Source organism: Sinocyclocheilus grahami, unplaced genomic scaffold, assembly GCF_001515645.1.
Source record: "Sinocyclocheilus grahami isolate Dianchi unplaced genomic scaffold, SAMN03320097.WGS_v1.1 scaffold438.1, whole genome shotgun sequence".
In the NCBI taxonomy this organism is placed as follows: Eukaryota; Metazoa; Chordata; class Actinopteri; order Cypriniformes; family Cyprinidae; genus Sinocyclocheilus; species Sinocyclocheilus grahami.
Genome location: NW_015505617.1, coordinates 850,034 through 870,796, shown reverse-complemented (window position 1 = coordinate 870,796; position 20,763 = coordinate 850,034). Strand labels below are relative to the sequence as shown.

At 37.9% G+C, this 20,763-nt stretch overlaps 1 protein-coding gene across 1 annotated transcript; it reads right to left on the bottom strand.

Moving 5' to 3' along the window:
* Nucleotides 1-528: 528 nt before the first annotated feature.
* On the bottom strand, nt 529-18,666 carry LOC107551940 (syntaxin-binding protein 5-like). The gene is made up of 2 exons (XM_016233725.1): nt 17,865-18,666; nt 529-717 (listed from the first exon to the last, which is right to left on the bottom strand). Exons 1-2 carry the CDS (start codon nt 18,030-18,032, stop codon nt 529-531), a joined length of 357 nt encoding a protein of 118 aa, XP_016089211.1. The 5' UTR covers nt 18,033-18,666.
* Nucleotides 18,667-20,763: the final 2,097 nt, after the last annotated feature.

Here is a 20,763-nt window from a genome sequence, read left to right as displayed (position 1 = left end):
TTTTAACTTCAAATGTGCTTCAGTACTGCTCTTCACAAAGTAGCTGGAACTTCTTTTATTGTTAACAGACATGATGTAAAGTAAACACATGAGGACGAATGACCGAAGCTGGGAAATTTCCCGGCAAATCGAATCAGACATCTCTCAAAATTAAACATTATTGTAGGCTTACTGGTAAGGCAAGAACACTGATTTGACTCAATAATTCATTTGCTGTGGCGTTTTGCAGACACAGATTCCGTGTGGGACTGTTCAATAATGCTGCCAAAGAAATTACAGAAAAAATGCTAAGCTAATGCTAATATGGGTTTCTGTTAGTGGCCAATACTCATGTTTATCCATTATTTATCCAACTATGTTGGAACTGAGTGTCTCACTCTCTCTGTCTCTATTTTTCTGTCAGTCATTCTCAGTATTAATACATTAGTAACATTGTGCAGCGATTGCTCTGGGAGTCAGTCAAATGGTCTTACACCCCTCTATGGCAGGTCTTTAAAGTGAGGAAACATGACAGCATTATACCTTACCTCAGACAGCAGCTTTCCCAAAGCCCAAAAGTCCTTCCAAAGTCTTGAATTTACACTGTGGAGCAAACAGCATTGGGGGAAAAAAAGGATACAGCCGTACTCCTCCAGAACGAGTGCCAATGGCAAGGATCTTCTGCACCGCGTCAAATGCCAGAGCTGTGGGCTGATAGGGAAATCCATGACGCACCGTCTACAGAGAAAGGAAAACAGAGAAAGCGTGAAAAAAAAGAAAACATGCTGTGCTACATTAAGAACAAACTACTGTAGGCAACTTTACTCATTCATTCCCACATAATAGTGACACAGCCTACGGCCTGCCTGCATCCCTTGCTACTCTCCTGAGAACTGCTCACATGAAACAATACTTCAGCATTCGCTGCTCAATGTGCAGCCACCCGCTCCTTCCCATCTCCTACAAGATATATTCTGCAATATTTATTGGTTTGGCATACTATTCAAAAGTTTGAGGTTGGTAGGATGTTTTAATGTTTTTGAAAGATGCCTCTCATGCTCACCAAGGCTGCATTAAAAAATGATTGTAAAATACATTATTTTAAAGTAACTGTTGTCTATTTTAATATACTTTAAAATTAATTCCTGTGATGACAAAGCTGAATTTTAGAGTTAATCAAAAGTTAACTCTTTCCAATGCTGTACCTTTCATACTACCTGCATTCTGTCTGCAAAAAAAGTCTCTTCTCCTATTAAAGTTTGACATTATGTTGATAACACCATAAAGTACAGGTCAAATTACTCAAGTCAGTAAAATAACAAAACAGATTATGCCCTGCTACTTAGTTTACTTAAAGCAAAATCACTTGGGATTTGAACCCGGGTCCCTTTCAATCACATAATCATATATCATCAAAGATGATGATGACACCAGATCACTTGATTGAGCTACTAAATCATATGGCACTTCATGCTGCCACCATGCTGACAACACTTTCCATCTCGTTTCCTTTTCCATGTCTCCATGTCTACAATCTCAACAAAGATCTCAGCATGCCCTTCTGGCACCTCGCTGACCACTCAAGCTCAACTTCATCAAAACCGAGCTCCCCTACCCCCCAGCCAACACTCCCCCACTCAGTCTATCTCCATCTCAGCTGAAGGTCACACAGCTGTCAACGCTTGCTGTGCAAAAACGATGGTGCCCCTCAAGACCAACCATCACATTCATGGACAAAACTGCAACAACCACCTAAACCAGCCAAAATCAAGCTTTTCCTGCACTTCTACACCAAGCAGTTGGTTTCGTTTCTGCTTATTTGATAACAAGATTATTCACTTCTTACTGGCCTTCCTGCATCTGCTATATGACCTCTTAAACATATTCAAAACATTGCTTTTGATCTCAAATTCAATTCAATATAATTTCATTCATATTACCACAGAATCAATACACACAAATCAATGAATAACCTAAATAAAGTATTATTAATTAAGAAATAAATAAGAAATAAGTAATCAGTAATGCCAACATAAAATATATTAAAATTAGCAAGCTATTAAATGAATGTAAGGTAGGTTAAATGCCTTACTCAGGGGCCTAATGTTGATTGCTTGCTGCATTTGGGTCTTGAACCAGCAACCTTCTGGCTAAGAGCCCTGAGCTTTATTCTGTAAATCACACTGCATTTAACCTCTAGAATTTCTCACGCATATCACGTTTACACAAATCAAAGTCAAGATGCTGTTATCTGCCATTAGCAGACAGCTAACTGTAAGGGCGGCTCCTGTGGAGCATCACCGGGTTAAGTGCTTTGCTCAAGGACACAACGGTGACATGGGAATCGACCTGCTAATTCACCTGCAACCAGTGGTAATCTCGTTATCAATAAAATTACTGACAAATTGCTTGTCACTGATGAGTTTAATCAATAAAAAGGGCAACAATGTGCATCATGATGACAATTTAATAATTTGACAAAAAAATAACACTACAAGCTAACAATGATTTTGAAGAAAAATCTACAAAGGAAATAATTGTTTTAAATAATGCAGTCACAATCAATAATATCAGAGATTGACCTGTTTGAGCTGGTGAAAGTGAATGAACACCAGTAATCTAAAGTGCTATTTTAGTGGGCTAACTAACTCAGTATGAGATTAATAAAATATATAGACATAAATAAAATATTACATTTAATTGCATCTGCACAAAATACACAAGTGGACTAAGTAACGTGATAGTCAAACTGTGTAAGTCACGTTGTGTTTCCATAACAACGCAATGAACCAGAAACAATGAATAATCGCATAAATATTCATACATACTGTATATCATTACACTAATTACAGCAGTGTAATCAATGTTACTTCAGAAGATCAGGTTTTTACAACCGGACAGTTTTCACACGTTTTTGTTAAAGAATTAGTTCACTCCAGATTTAAAAGTTCCTGATAATTTACTCACCACTGTGTCATCCAAGATGCTCATGTCTTTCTTTCTTCAGTAGAAAAGATATTAAGGTTTTTGAGGAAAACATTCCAAGATTTTTCTCCATATAGTGGACTTCAACGGGGACCAACGAGCTAATGGTCCAAACTGCAGTTTCAATGCAGATTCAAAGGGCTCTACACGATCCCAGTCGAGGAATAAGTGTCTTATCTAGCAAAACTATTTTTTCTAAAAAATAAAAAAATATTCATATACTTTTTAACTACAAATGCTCATCTTGCACTAGCTCTGCGATGCGCGTGACACATATTTATGTCTTTGTATCAGTTTATTTTTTTTAAATGGTCCATTCGTGTGTGTATCCAGGATGTTTAAATTTTTTAAAACCTAAAAAACGTATTCTGCTAGGAAAAAAACGTGACCTTTCCAACGTGATTACAGAATGCGTGCAGTTGTGGATGTGCATTACAGAGCTAGTGAAAGACAAGCATTTGTGGTTAAAAAGAAATGGCCAATGATTTCGCAAGATAAGACCTTTATACCTCGCCGGGAGTCGTGTAGAGCCCTTTGAAGCTGCACTGAAACTACAATTTGGACCTGTAGCCCGTTGGCTTCCATTGAAGTCCACTACTGTATATGGAGAAAAATCCTGAAATGTTTTCCTCATAAAGTAAAACAACAGTAACTCAAAACATTTGTTGGTACATGTCAGAACACATGAAACTTGAAACTTTTCCTTATATTAGCTGCTAATTTACATTTCTGCTCCACACACCTGTCCACTTGTTGCAACTGGCTTCACGTCAATCTTAAATAGCCAACAAAACAATTAAAGAGCTTCAAAAGTTCCCAAGCCTCTCACTAGCGAGTCACTTATGCGACATTTTACACAATGAACATTTACCTTGTTACACTTGCAGCAAGCTGCCTGCAATCACTGTAATCAATTGAGCTGGTCGGGGGCCTGCTTCAAATCATGCCGCTCTGAGTGTTTTATTTGGTGCACTGAACTGTAAAGAAGCTGTCCAGAGTGTGTGCTCTGAAATGCAAGAGCAGGTGCTTTCCACAGCCATCGGAGCTGGAAGCATGCAACGAGAGCCGTCCACAGCCTGCGGGTCTGTGCTAGTGCTCTGGCGCTGGCGCTGGCCACCACAGATGGTGCTGAAATCCATAACACATGCGGCTCCAGAGTTGTGACGCAAATTGTGACACTGTCCAAAAATATTTTAGAAACAATTCTGCAGATTAGTGTCGAATGCTTCCTCATTGGGACACTAACAGAGAGTGTAACAAATTCAAGTGGTCCATGAGTTAATTTGACTTTTTTTTTTTGTTACATTTGACTGTAAAAATGCGCATTCACTTTCCCCATTTGTTTGGCTCCCTTATGAAGGTACGTTCATCAATAATTCATCTGCAGGGCTCTGGACTGATGCAAGCAAGTACTGGATGAATGAGCAGGATGGAGTGATCACAAAGCAAGCAAAAGACATAGAGAGAGAGTGAGAGAGACGGGATGAGTGTGTGTGATGTTCTATCCATGGCTATTAAGCAGGAATAGAGCTGTGACGAAACCGTTGTCATGTTCAAATTTTCTCGACTTGTGACTACAGCTGCAGGTTTATTGTCTGCGTCTGCATGGGCGTGGCTGCGTTCGATGTTTCAGTGCCTATGTGTGTGTTGCCTTATCGTCTCTATTAATCAAACGAGTGCTAATGAATGCCTCGGCGTATAGATTTTCATTCAGTGCTTTGCTTTATTGCAGACTATTTAAGCATCCCCCTCCCATTCCCTCTTCATCTCTGGGTTTCTCTCCTCTCGCTCTGTCTCTCGCTCTCTCATACTGATATGGGCTGTTGTCTCTGCCGTTTAGATATTCAATTTCTCCACCCTGTTTCTACTACTCCATGCTGCTCTATCACTCTTAAAGAGACAGTTCACCCAAAATCGAAAATTCTGTCAAGGTGTACTCAAACCTATGTACATTTCTTTCTGTCATACAGACATTCTATTTGGAACGACACAAGGGTGAGTAAACAATGACAGAATATTCATTTTTGGGTGAATCGTATCTTTAAGTTTGCATGAAGCAACCATTTCTTTCAAAAGTTTGGGGTCAGTTACTTATTTATTAAATCAAACCTTTCCACAAGGATGCATTAAATTGATCAAAAGTGACAGTGCAGACATTTTTTTTAATTAGTTACAAAAATACGTGTTTAATCAAATCAAACATACTGATACTTACACTATCTTTTAAAAGTTTACGGTCAGTACCTTTTTTTTAAGAAATTAAATCCTTTTGTTCAGCAAAAAGCCATTAAACTGATCAGAAAGAAAAGTGAATACTTTTACATTCCATTAAAAAAAAAAAAAGAATCAAGGTTTCCACAAGAATATTAAGCAGCTGTTTTTACCATTGATATTCAGCCAAATCAGCATATGATAATTTCTGAAGGATCATGTGACACTGTAAACTGGATTAAGGACTGCTGAAAATTCAAATTACAAATAAATAAATTATATATTTAAAAATATATTCAAATACAAATATTATTTAAAATTGTAATATTATTTCACACATTTTTTTTTACTATTTTTGATTATAAATGCAGCTTTGCTGAACATAAGCATCAAAAACATAAAAATCTACATTTAAAGCCCAAACTTTTGAATGCTAGTGTATTTATCTCATTGACTTCCTTAGTGGCTTTTACCCATGATTAAATATCATTGAGCCACAAACATACGACTGAAACAGCACATTCTTGTTCACTCCCACTCACAGAATCAAATGATGCGGTCACACCACACGTCTAGCTGTCACAACCCTGAAAAAGGTTGTGTGTTAATTCTGAGAATCAGGCCAGAACCACATATGCCGTGTGTTTGAGCGTGCTGTAACACGCTTTTGTGCCAACCAAGTAGCAAACCCGAAATGAACCTCCCCACCCCCGCTCTCCATTTCACCAAGTCATTCATACGGGATATATCAGCTTCTACATGCTGCGCGTATCTGTCTATCTCTCTGTCTTACAGTTTGCTAGATAATGCAGAAAGGAATTAAATATTTCCAGTAATGTGGAGGGTCTTCTTTCAACCCATTCTTCTGTCAGTAACTGATGTGATGCCGTGATAGAAATAAAAATCTCTACAGCTGCATTTATACTGACCCAAATGGTTTTTGAACTGTGGCTTTGTGACATTTTGTTCTGTGTAAATGTTTTAATAGGAACTACAGTATGTGACTGGATGCTTTATGGGTTCTCTGCATCAGCTCACGCTAGTTAAGAAGGGCAGAGTAACCATAAAAACTGCATCCATGACACACTATCAATTACCACACAGAATATTTATTTTAATTCACTCCCTCTCTGTATATAAACAAATAGGAAATATGTTTATAGTAACTATATAGTACACTTATGATAGAAACATTTATGTTTTGACCATAAATAAGAAAATTCTGACCATTTATTCACCCCAATTTTTTTTCTTCACTCAGCTGATTTCACTACAGCAAACAGGTGCTGTCAAATTCCAAAATGTACAATAAAGTAGTCTGTATGAGTGTGTGTGTGTGTTTGTGTGTATATATATATATATATATATATATATATATATATATATATATACACACAGCATATATATGGAGTATATATGGTAACAATGTTTTGTTACAACGATTTATTGGAGCCTTAATAAAATATTTATTGGTGACTTAGCAAAACATAACATGCCTGCTAGGCATCCATATACTAAATATTTCCCGTTCATTTAAACGCACTGAAAGCTGAGTCTAAATCATTATCTGTGGTAATCAACAGCATGATACAGATGTGGAAAAAAGATCCCATAATATTCCTTTAATGAGCCACACACATATATGCTCACACACCCCTGTCCCCCTCAGCTGGAGTAGGGGCGGGTGGTCTGGGTTTGGCAGCTCTGCAGCCTTTAATCATGGGCTGGAGAAGAGGATGACACACAAGGGGCGCTGACCTCCTGTCTGTCCCAGCAGGGCGATGCGACCTGTGGCAGGAAGGAGACGCGGAGCCCCCTGGGACCTCCCCGTATCCATGCATAAACGGTAGGGGGAGGGGGGTGCAAACAGGCCCCATACGGGCTGCAAAGAGAGTCATTTGGCATTAAATATACATAGTACAGAGAGAGGATGAAAAATACATCTACTGGCCCCAATCTTTAAAGTCTCATCCATATTTCATGGCCAGAAGATCCATTTTTTCCCCCTTTTCTCTCCCTTTCTATATCTCTGGCCTTCGCCTTTAGTTTGGTTTTCCTTTAGTTTGTTTGTTTTCGACAATGTGTTTAATTCTGCATTGGAAAGGCACAGGAAGGAAGAGAGCAACATACAGTAAAGAGACCTGGGCAGCACTGATGTCATAGAACTCTCCAGAACACTGAGCAAGGGTCTCTCTCACTCCCTTTAGCTCTATCTATCTCTATCTAATTACATTTAAAACCACTCTTTCTCCATCGCTACAAATATTCCAAAACACACACAATGAACTATCTTTCTCCCTCATTCACTCAGCCTCTTCTTTCAGAGGGGAGGGTGGGCGAGTCTAGACCCCAATCTAAAAATAGACCACACATCCAGCACTCCCATGCACCGCCCTCTGCCTGAGACTGCAGATCTCGCTTTCACACTCGCGCTGTGTGTCTCTCACAAGCATGCACACACATCGCACGTTATCGTTTTAGATACAACAGGTTCTGTCATATGCTCTCCCAAATATTCTTGGATGGACTGTCGACATCAGTTCCATTCATATATTCCCTTCTTCCTCACACAGTTATTTATATACGACACAGCATTAATCCGCTGCAGTGCAATATAACACAGTGTAAGCAAAAGATGGTCTATATAAATGTCTGTTGAAATCATTACTAATGCAGCGTGTATTAAAAATGTATTGAGGGAACTATTAATGCTACACACATAGTAGATGCCTTTTGTACACACAAACTGATAGTTTGTAATATCATATCTGTTAATGTCAGGGCACGCACATATGAAATATTAAGGATGAAATGAGTCGGAGCTGTGGTGTAGTGAGTATATGTAGGCTAGTACATACATCACTGATAATGAAAGTATTAAAAAGGAGACCAAAAATATATCTTAATTTCTTAAATAAAAAGTGTATAGTGTATAGTTTATATAACATAACAAATTTGTTCCGTTATATAAAATTGTTTCATTATTCTAAAAGTCAACACACAATACTAGCCTCTTTCTCAACTTCAGCCTTTTCATTTTTCCAAAATTCCATAATTCCATTCTTTTTTTGCACATTGCTCTAGTAAACTATATTGTGGTCATATGTAGCAAATCTCTCAGAGCTGCCTGGTACATATGGCGGAGACACTCATGTTCCCTGATAAGCTCTATCCGTACATGGTTCAGGAAGAGAAGCTTCCAGATTGGCACTTTGTGGTGTATGACTCATACGCATGAAGCTAGAGCTACATCCTCTCAATCCTTCAGTCAGAAAAGAAGCATCTAGACACTGAACTTTTGAGTGACTTTTGAACCTTTGATAAAAATTTCTGCCCAAATTGAGGGTCATATTCATTCTTAAAATCTCAGTTTCAAACTTGTGATCAGCAACAATCGCCAGACTAGCTCTTGTTTTTGATGTCATAACACAGACAGATGTGTCTGATAGGGATAGAGGCAGTTCTAGTGTTACATAAAGTTACACAAGCACTTTCTAAAGTAGGCACTTTTACTTAAATCATCTTTTTACAGGAACACTGTTTCAGAGCAAATCGTTCTACACATTTTTGACAAAATAAAATAATAAAATGAACAAAATAAAATAAAATAAATCAACTAATTCTTTTCTGAGTAACTTTGGTACTTTGCTTTGAATTTTTATTTAATTTTACTGTCTCCTTAAAATGAACTGCTTATGTTGCATTTCTCATTTGCAAGTCACTTTGATTAAAAGTATCTGCTAAATTAATAAATGTAAATGTAAAAACTCTCTTAATCTGTAAATGTAAAACTCTCCACATCTTAATCTGATGTGCTCACTACTAACTGCCGCAACAAAATCCTTATCTTTCAAGCACTCAGTGACATATAGTAACTTCAGCAAATCCTGCAATTATTTCTTTCTCAAAATGAAGTAGATGCCAGCCAATCAAATTCAAACTGCCAATTTTATTTTCTTTCAAGCTCTTTTTGTGCAGTAGACTTCAGCCAGTCCATGAGCGGTTTGTAGGTGGTCTGTGCGAGAATGAGACTAGGGCAGGGTGTAGGATACTGTGTTGCTTCGTTCTGGGGTCTAGGGTTTAATCCCTGCAATCCCAGAGGATAGTTTTATTGCTCAGAGGTTGCTCTTTCAAAGATGTGTTATTTGGTGACTGAGAGAGGTACAGTCCTGGGATTGCCTTCAACAAATCACTTAACCTCAGGTTGCTCAACAGGACTATGCCTGTAATAAGTCTACTGTAAGTTGCTTTGGTAAAAAAAAAACATCTTATAAATAACAAAAACTCTTCAGACTGTAGAAAACAGGTAAAGGTATAGAAGCAAACACATAAAGAGGTAACACACACACACACATAAAAAAAAGCTTGTTGTGGTCCTCAGCTAAGTTCTGTCAAGAAGAATAATCTTCCTAAAACAAAAATGAACTAGGAATGCAATCTGACACAGAATGCATCAATAGGGTTAGTGCCTGTGAGAAAATTAATCTGAATAAAAGAAAGAGACAAGGAAAAGTGATGAGAGGAGAAAGAAAGATTTCTAGCACATTCCTATATGGCAAGCAAACAAACAAACAAGCAAACGAACAAACGAAAGAAAGAAAGAAAGAAAGAAAGAAAGAAAGAAAGAAAGAAAGAAAGAAAGAAAGAAAGAAAGAAAGGTGGTATTTTTAAATATATACAATTTTGGATAATGTAAATAAATGTACAGTAGACTAAAATATTTTCAAAACTGAAAGTAAATACAACAATACAATTATAATCGAATATAATATAATATAATATAATATAAATACAAAGATATACAAGTAACTAAAACTACAACCAAATCCTAACCCTCATAAATTGTAAAAAGAAATAAATAAATAATATTTTTGATACTTATTTCTTGAAAAATTCATGTTCAATTCAATGTGTCATTTGCCATTTCTTTGTAATTATTTGAAAATGTATTGGCAATTTTTGAGTAAAAATAGTTTCAAAGTAAATTAATTTCAAAGTAACATTTTTTTTTCACTTTACAGTCTTTTTTGTATTTTTACATTTGCATGAAAACATTATTAAGCATGTTTATAATGCCATTTTTCTCATCCACCCATCCCCTAATTATTCATCTAATCCCCATAATGTATGGAAAACCTGACCCACATTTATAAGCCGTAACCCCAAGACATATATCATTTCGAGAATAAATTTCATTTGAAATAAGGAAGAAACTTACAAATAGGGAAAGAATAAAACAAGCAGAGCAGGATTCTCGGTCTAACCACTGTCTATCAGAAATCTGGTTCAATCAGCCTGAAATGGCATTAAGCCTCAAATCCAACAAATAATGTTAAAACAATTGAGTGAACAGGAGGAAGACAGAAAGAACTGAGGGGTGGGAAGGAGGGGGGTTGATACCAGATAAGAGAAATGAGGCTCTTTTATTGGGTCAATAAGTGTGTCATCGCCCCGGTGAAGCCACATGAGGGCAAACAGCCCACTTTAAAAGCAGTTCTGTCACCAATCAATTACAAACCAGACCATCATCTTGCACACACACACAACAGAATATGACTGAATCAAAAACGATCAGACAAAATCCAGTCCAAAGTACCAAGAGATTTAAAACCAACGCAGCACAACATGGAAGGTTAATTGAGAATATTTGTCCTTTTAATGACAACAAGACTAATTCATCCGTCTACCCTCTAGTCTTTGTCAGAGCTGCTGTATGTGTATAATACATATCTAAACGTCACTTGAACGGAATGTGTGGGTGCAGCTGGTTTGAACCCTGCTACTGTTTATGCTGTGGGCATCAAGCTGCGCTAAGAGCGAGAGTTAGAATGCAATTACTGAGCTTACAAGACATTGTGTACTTGAGCGTGCACGTGCCTAACTGGATTTCTGACTACAGACGTTTCAGATATACCTCGCCTATCCAGAGAGGGAGACTGTTCAATGCTGAAGTCATCGGAAAGGGAGGCTATGGAAGGACGCCAAACACAAATGAACGCATCTGTCGGGTGCGATATCATCACTGACTTGAAACAAATATTGATGAATGTTGACAGTGAGCTTGACAAGGAGGTGAGGCAACAACTTCTTAATTGAGCACTGGATGGCATTTGAGGCAATCGCATGATTTTAGCTAGACTTTACATTTGTCTCTTTCACTTTCACTGTCAATATACATGTTACGGTTATCAAGCCTGAAGAGAGTGACAAATAAAGCGCACAGTTGTCTGTCAGAAGGATGTCAGAAATCTAGGAAATCTGTTTACGCTTCTGCTACTTTATATCTCACACTTGCAACATTATTTCTCATAATTGCGACATTATATCTCACAATACGACTTTTTTTTTGTTTTTGTGATTTTAACTTTTCATCTCCCATTTGTGACTTCATATATCACAGTGTGACTTTTTCTTGTATTTCTTGTCATTTTGATTTGTATCTCACAATTTTGTTTCATAAAAAAAATAAAGGTTTTTAACATCTTTGCACAGCTGGGATCGTTGAAATTTAGCTCAGGAGCATTCATTTTGCTTGTAAATGTTACCACACTTTGAGTGACGTTAACCTGCGGCAAATTCCGTTGAATGGGTATGATTTGGAAAGGCACACATGTCTTAATAAAAGGTCTAACAGCTGAAAATGCATATTAGAGCAAAGACCAAGCCCTGAGGTAAAAAAAAACTGCCTGTAGAGCTCAGAGACAGGATTGCATCAAACCACACATCTGGGGAAGAGTTCAGAAAAAACTTATGCTGCATTGAAGGTTCACAGAAGCATGTAGCCTCCATTATCCATAATGGAAGACATTTGGAACAACCAGGACTCTTCCTAGAGCTGGCCTCCTGGCAAATCTGAGCAATTAATGGAGAAGGGCTTTGGTTAGAGTGGTGACCAACAACCTGATGGTCACTCTAGTTGAGCTCCATGATCATATGTGGAGATAGGAAAAACCTACAGAAGGACAAACATCACTGCAACACTCTACTGATCTGGGCTTTATGGCGGTGTGGCCAAACTCAATCCTCTCCTCAGTAAAGACACATGAAAACACACTTGGAATTTGCAAAACAGCAGCTAAAGGACCCTCAGACTCTGAGAAACAGGATTCTCTGGTCTGATGAACCTCAATTCTAAGCATCGTGTTTGAAGGAAACCAAGCAGTGCTCATCACCTGCAGAGTATCATCCCAAAAGTAAAGTGTGCTGGTAGCAACATCATGCTGTGGGGCTGTTTTTTAGTGGAAGGGACTGAGGAACTCATCATAGTAGAAGACAAGCTCAATGCACCAAAACATAGCGATATCTTTAATGAAAACCCAGTCCAGAGCATTCAGAACCTCAGACTGGGCAGAAGGTTCACCTTCCAACAGGACAATGACCCTAAGCACACAGCAAGAGTGGCTTATAGACTACTCTGTGAATGTCCTTGAGTGGCCCAGCCACAGCCTGGGATTGAACCCAATCAAATATTTCTGGAGAAACCTGAAAATGTGTATCTGCCCCATACAACCTGACAGAGCTTGAGAGGTGAAGAGGCGAGGAGAAGAATGGCAGATAACTGCCAAATGATGATGTGCAAAGCTTGTCGCATCATACACAAAAAGACTTGAGGTGCTTCAGCTAAGTACCGAGTTAAGGGTTTAAAAAAAAATCTGTCCTTCCAGTCTCTCTTTTGTGCGAGTTACTAAACAACAAGAGAAAATGAAGGGGGATCAGAGAAGTGGAGTGGAAAAAGGATTCAAGGATATAGATTGACTGAATAGGGCTATTCATTTATGGGTGGTTACAAGCACAGAGCTGTTTGGAGTATTAACTACCTTAGCCCTGCTCAGCCACTGGAGAAACAACACACAGTTTGAATGATGGAAAGAAATAATAATCAGGTTCAAACAAATGACACCATATGAAATCAATCAATTGAGCAGATGTAAAAATAAGGAGATAAATAGAAAAAGTGAAGGAGAGCGAGAGAGAAAAAATGGTTCAAACAGCACTGACAGGAAACTCTATATAAGTCACTAGCTACATGTCACTCTTTAGATGTGATTCCTCTCAAACAGAGAGAGCGAGAAGACCGTTCTGGATGCTCAGACCCTCTGATGGGAAAATCTACTGTGAGGATCTTAAAGATATAAGGAAAGAAGTCTCTAATTTTTACCAAGGCTGCTTTTATTTGATCAAGAGTACAAACGGTGATATAGTGAAACATTATTACAATTTAAGAACACGTATGCGCCGTGATACGCTTGTGGATGCGCGTCAAAGACTGACACGGGAGAGAAGAGATTGTCAAATTAGGCCATTATTTTTGTTTTCTTTGCACACAAAAAGTATTCTCGTAATATGAATTAAATATAATTGTTCATACAATTATGGCTGAAACACAGATGTCACATTAACTATGTCCTACTACACTCTTAAAAATAAAGGTGCTTCACGATGCCATAGAAGAACCTTTTTGTCTAAATGGTTCCATAAAGAACCTTTAACATCTGAAGAACCTTCCTGTTTCACAAAAGGTTATTTGTGGCAAAAGAAGGTTCTTCAGATTATAAAAAGGTAAGAAAGAGATGTTTCTTTAAAGAACCTTTGACTGAATGGTTCTTTGTGGAACCAAAAATGGTTCTTCTATGGCATCGCTGTTTTTTTTTTACTGAGGGAAAAAAAGAGACCTAAGCTCACTCATAATGGCTATACCTTATTTTTAGCTCTTTGCTACTATCAGTCTCATCATTTCTATCTGGCCCTACTCTGTTGAATCTATAAACAGTGTCGATGATGAAAAATCTATCAGCAATAGACACTGTGCAATACAATTCATACTTGTTTCCCTTTGGTCGAGTGAGCACAGCTTTCCTGTTGAGAGATGAGGATACATGCAGACAGAGCGGGCTGCTCTAGAGCACAGGCTGTGCCGCCACTGCGGTCCCAGAGCACTGGAGAGGAAGCCAACATTGTTGACAGAGCACTAACAGAATCAAACCACACTATCTACCTTGTTTTTTGCCATTTGCAAGGGCAAAGACTTCCTGATCGGCTTTAAAAACAAGCACCCTGCTGTTTATATCTTCCATTATGATGTTACATACACCTTTAAATGTTTTTTTTCTATTTTTGCTCTATGCTTTTGACCCTATTATTTCTGTGTGCATGCCAGATCCATCCAGGAATATACAGAAGTGAGAGGGAGAGAGAGATCTAAATCTACCACACGTGAAACATGGCAGCCCATGACGGGAGCTGTTGTCAAAGCTCATGATTCAGTTGAGTGATCATAACCAGAAATGGGTGTCACAGAGTGTTCTTGAGCACATGAGAGGGTGTTCGGCAGTCTATTTCAGATGTACGTCTCCAGAGCACCGTCTCTGTCAACATCCCAAAGAACGCATCCCTCGACAGACCATGAGGTGGATTCTTTATACTTATACTATCTCTAGAATAACTCATACAATTCACCATTGCTTATGGTTTGCTTGTATATATCAGGTTTCATTTTCATTAAAGGGGTCATATAATGAAAATTTGAATTTTACTTTTGTTCAGTGTGTGTACTATATGAAAAGAGACATTTCAGACATTGCTCGATTCTTAGTGTGGTTCTCAGACAATCCCTCTTCAGACAAGTATAAATATAGCATTACAATCTCATATTCATGAGCCACAGGGTTCCTTTCAAACTAGCATGTGTTAACCCACCTTAGTGAGCAAACAAGTCTGAATTCAGTTCCTCATAAAATGTTTTTAAAAGGAAAGAATGGAAATTTAAAGGAATTGTTTCATGAGGAATCACATTTGGAGCCTCATTTCATTTTTATGCTTCAAACTGTTTGTCTCGGTGTTCTGAATATCTGACCTACCTCTCAACATTCATATAGCAGCAAAACACTCAAAATCACAACATAGTTTTCACTGTAAAAAAATGAGTGTAACTACAAAATATTGCAAAAACACTACAGAAAAAACTGTTAATAAGTTAACAGTAAGTTCCTGTATATACATGATAAAACTGTAAAAGATCTAACCAGACATTTCATGTAATTTTACAGTAAAATACTGTTAATTGTTCAGTTTTCATTTATAGTCAAAAACTGTAAACTGATATTCCCAGAATTCCCTTCATTACACTCCACATTTGAAAGTATTTTGTTTAAATGATCACATTCTTTAATAGTTGTTGTTATCAGTTAGAGGGTTTTGTTACATCTTCTGTTGTTCAATGAATGTTTATTGCAGTATTTAAGTGTTGTGTGTTACCATGACGGTGTTTTGTGTTTGCTTGAATGACTCTGTGCACCTTCTGTATATTTGTATATACTTAAGTTTATGGAAAAGCTACTTGTGATGAACTTTGATTTTTCTATATTTTTTACAAAATTGTTCTGGCAACCACAGCCGCCAAAATTATTTTGTAAAAATTACAGAATTGTTTATACAGTGTAGCCTAACTATCAAGCTGCCACTGAGCTTTGACTAACTATATTTAATTGAAAAAATATAAATTTCTTACAGGAATAGTTCCACCAATAATGAAAATGTGCTAAAAATGTAGTGCGAATGAGTTTGTTTCTTCATTGGAACAGATTTAGAGACATTTTGCATTTGTCACTTGTTCAATGGAGTGAGTGGGTGCAATCAGAATGCGGTCCAAAGAGCTGATAAAAACATCAATAATCCACAAGTACTAATCCACATGATCCAGTCCATCAACTAAAGTCTTGTGAAGTGAAAATCGGTGTTTGTAAGAAACAAAAATCTGTCATTAAAGCATTTTAACTTTAAACTGTTGCTAGCCAAAATATGAGTCCATGATCCATAATAATGCTTCCTCCAGTGAAAAAGTCAACCCCCTGTTGTCCATTCACATGAAAATGTATTAACATACTTGTTTAGAAAAGTTTTTGCTTATAAATGGTGCTTCAAATGTGCATATTTCTCTCCTGATTTAGACGATATAATCACATTTTAGCCAGAAGCAATGGTTTGAAGTGAAAAACTTCTTAATGAAAGATTACTTTTATAAAAACTCACAGATTTTAATTGTTGTTAATTAATGGACTGGAGTTGTGTGGATTATTGTGATGTTTTTATTATTGTTTGGACAGCATTCTGAAAGCCCCCATTCACTGCAGAGGATTTATTGGTGATGTAATGCAACATTTCTCCATATCTGTTCGGATGAGGAAACAAACTAATCTAGCCTACAGTTTGGGAATATTCACAAACAACTTCATAATCTGCACGTCATACATTCCTGCACTTCCATTCAAACGGCAATGCTCTTGTTCGTTCTTTCTTACCGTTTTTCCGCTGTCTAATTTGCTATGTTGGAGAACAACACATGTCCGTCCTCGATCGCTCTAATTTCAAACTCGAACCGAACCGATTCAAGTGGAGGTAGAAGCGCTGCAGTCAGCTTCCACTACCCCGACCGGCTGCAGTAGGCCCTAAAAATCTCTAAAAATAGTTTCAGGAAAAAGCACACAAGCCCGGAGACTAAGGCTGACTCTCACTTTTTATATAAGCTAAACACCTCGGTTACGTCATCGATTCCCTATCACTTGACTTCTCCAATGAGGAAAGGATTGTGTCCCAAGAATGCCTAATCCTGAGCATCTCACTCCCAATGCATTGAGTAAATACTGTAGAACTAGATAGAAAGTTAGAATGATAGATATAACGATAGATAGATAGATTGTGAAAGTGTATGGAAGCTGTCAGTCTCTAACAACTCCTTTTTGTGTTCTACTGAAGAAAAAACATACAGGTTTGAATCAACATGAGGGTGAGTACATATAATGACAGAATTCTTATTTTGTGAACTATGTGAACTATCAATTTAACATTTCATTATGGTGATACTAATATGAAAGGCTTAGGGAATGGGACTGAGAAACAGAAGGATTTAAATTTTTGTGTGAATTGTCCATTTAACACTTCAATATGGTCATACTGACAATTAAACACTGGACTGAGAAACTTGTCTGTGGTTGAGCCCCTAAAAGAGAGAGTCAAAACTACGGTAAAAATGTAAATGCAGTCCAAATGTTCCGGCTCTTTTTTGGGGGGACTGAGAGCATCCAGTATCTCACCACTGATGGTTTGCTCTATCTATCTATCTATCTATCTATCTAACAACTGTTAACTTCTGGGAACTTTAAAGGATAGTTGACACAAAAAAAGAAAATTCTGTAACCATTTACTCACCCTCATATAATTCCAAAACTGTATGCCTTTCTTTCTTCTGTGGAACATAAAATGATATTTTAAGAAACGTCTCAGTGTTTCCGTCCATACAATGGAAATCAATGGTCACTAAACTGCTTGGTTACCAAAATTCTTCAAAATATCTTCTTTTATGTTCTGCAGAAGAAAGAAAGTAGCTCCTATGTTTGGAGTTGTTTGGAATGACATGAGGGTGAATGTGACAGAATTTACAATTCTTTGGTTAACTATCTCTTAACGATTTGAAGGGGACCGTATTTGTGGTCCACAATGTCTTTGCACTACAGTATGTGTCTGTGTGTATTGTGTCTGCTGCTGGTGCACTGCAATTTATATTGTGGCTCTATCAACAACAGTTCCCCCAACAGCTGCATTGATTAGCACAGGCCTCTTGGCCAAAACTAGCTGCACATCTCTGCTGCAATGGCAGACGAGCCCTTTGCGACAAGCTAGAAAGGGGCACCCACCTTACAGATTTGGAAGTGCTCAGACATCAGTGTCTCCTGGATTTCCAGCTCCCGCGGTGTCGGAGCCGTACTGGGGGTCCCAGCCGCACTGCCGCACACGGGAGATCCACCTGGATTGACAGGTGAAGAAGTGGTCAACCCGTCCAAAACCTTCCGGAACTTCTTCATCTTTATCCTTGTGTTTATACTTCAACGTTTCTCTTGAACAATCTCAAAACGTGCCGTCGAGACGGTTAAAACGGCATAGGAGGTGATGCGGCTTCAGAGCACGAATTCAGACTCTTCGTTTCTTCTTCCTTTCAGAATTTTATGTGCACAAAAAGTCGCAGAAGAACCTCATCTTCCAAAATAAGGCTGATGATCACAAAAACAAGATGATGGATATGGGGAGAAAGGCGAGTTGAGGTTCAGTGCGCATTAAAGCCTGAACCAGGCTGGAGAAGAACCAAGAAACTTCATGGCACTTACGCAGGACGGTATCGCATCCAACTAGTAAACATTCTCAGGAGGCATGTCAGAAACATAATAAAGTACAAACTGACTTTGGTAAAATGAATGTTACTTGCCGTATTTTTTCGAGATTCAATCGCTGTACACGGCAAAACTCACGTTGAACGCTTGTTGTTTGGGATCCCAGACGCAGAGGAGACACGCCGCAGAGAAGCAGCGTATAGCAAAGTGCCAACGTTGGAAATGGATCAGAAACTGCCTCGAAAGGACATGAAATTTCACGACCTGAAAATTTTTCTGTGAAATCCCCTTCACTGTTTATTTCTTCTGAGTAATTTGGGAGAAGAAGAGGCGAGCACCCTCGACCCGCAACCAGAATCTCTCCCGCAGTCGAGTGCGAGCTGCTGTCCAAGGTGCTGAAAGACTGAGCGAAAGACAGCCACACCCCTCTCTCTCCTGATTGGACCATGTGCCACGGCCCTACTGTAAACCTCGCCTTCCAGCTGCAGCGATTGGACCATGTGCTTGAGAAACCACAATCAATGAAATAGTGATTTAATTATTTGCAGATTTTTTTCATAAACTCAGTATTACCTATATTGCACCAAACTAAGCTACAGGCGCTTTTGATATTCAAATGTACAGTATTTTTTCATGCCAACAACTGAAATTGAACTATTTCAGATATTTAAAACACAGAGGACCACAGACGTCCATAACATTATATTGGCATCCAGTTTGACATCGGTATACATCTGAACGTCCTGCAGAGCTGCTGGCTGTGGCTGAGTTCATTTCAACGTAGAGGTGTAGTTTAGGCTGTCATTGTTAAGTGACTAGTATCAGAAAATCTGAAAAAGACTAATAATATTATCTAAAGAATTATACAGAGACAAAAATGCTTTATCAAACTTAAGGAGATACGTTGGAGCAGTGGCTGAATTATGGATCTCTAGTTCTGGTCGCACTCTATCCATCCAGTCCATAATGTGACTTCTTTGAGAGGCAGCGGTGGCCTCCAGGGGGCGCTGTGATGTGCATCTCGCAGATGCAGATTACATAAGCACTTACATCATCTCTCCCCTCGGCACGGTTTATTCCATTGAGTCTTTTCCGCTGAAATCTGCTCATGTTGTTGATACCAGCTCCAGAGATTTTGAAGCTGATGATGCTTCTGTGAATTTTATTTAGAATCTTATGATTAGATGGAACATCATATACACAAAAGAAGCTATGGTAATTCAAACCATGTTTTTCTAATTTGATTCATTTACTGAATGTATTATAGTCTACAATAGAAATCTGTATAGACTATATATAATGCAGACTATCCAAAACAACATCATCAGCTCTGCAAAGAACCAAATATAATATTTTTTTTATTTCTTAATCTTTTGTATGTTCTCTTCTTTTATATATATATTGAATCTATAGTCTATTATATAATGTGCAAAAAGCACCTTTGCTGTTCAAAAAAGCAAACTTATTTGCAACTAACTTAACTATAATTTTAATTGCTTCATAAAATTGCAACTTCAACAAAATGCTTGGAACAACTTACCTGCAAACTACCTTTAAAACGGTGTCTGAGGAAGTTGATTTAATTTAGTTATTTGATCAAAATTATTCCCTGTATTTTTAAAATATATTATATTATATGATATTATATTATATTATATTATTACATTACATCTCTGTTTGTCAGGTTACTTTTTCTTCTTCTTTTTTTTTCTTCTTCTATAGATTTTGGATATGGACATACCCAAAAAAGCCATTTAAACTATTTGTAGGTGCCTCAAAACTGCTGACAGTATTTAGATATCTGAATATTTTGTAATTTCCTTAGGGACCTGGGTGCTTAAAAGTACTTCATTTTGGAATCAGAAACACTGCATTTTCCTTCACTGCATCCTCTTCTCAAGACTACAGAGGGGAGTTCATAATTACCATGATTACAGGGTAGAAACGTTATGCTTTCTAGTATCTTGACATTTTCAGTTATCTATTGCTTTGACTATTTATTGGTTATAAAATTATAGATCAGGCTCAAGCTCCCCCAATTAACTGACTCGAAGCTCAGTAGGCTGCCACATGTAATTGCTTTTTAAAATCTCTTCATTAAATATACTTTTCATCATGAATGCCAAGGCCTATTTATTGGCACATACCCCAGAGAACATTTTCTATGACTGTTTAAAGGACAGAATCAGAGACTGAACTTTAAAGGCACAATATGTAATTTTCGCTGCTAGAGGGCGCGTATTTAAAATAAACAAAGAAACAAAGGCATAGTTTGATGACGCCGTGACTGAGTGTGGAATCATGGGAGTTGTCATCTTCATCCCCACAGCCGAAGCAATCCGACGGGACTCGGGCAGAAATCATGTTCATGGATGATGATTTGTGGGGCCTAATGATTTGTTGACGTAGTAGAATGAAGCAGGGTGAG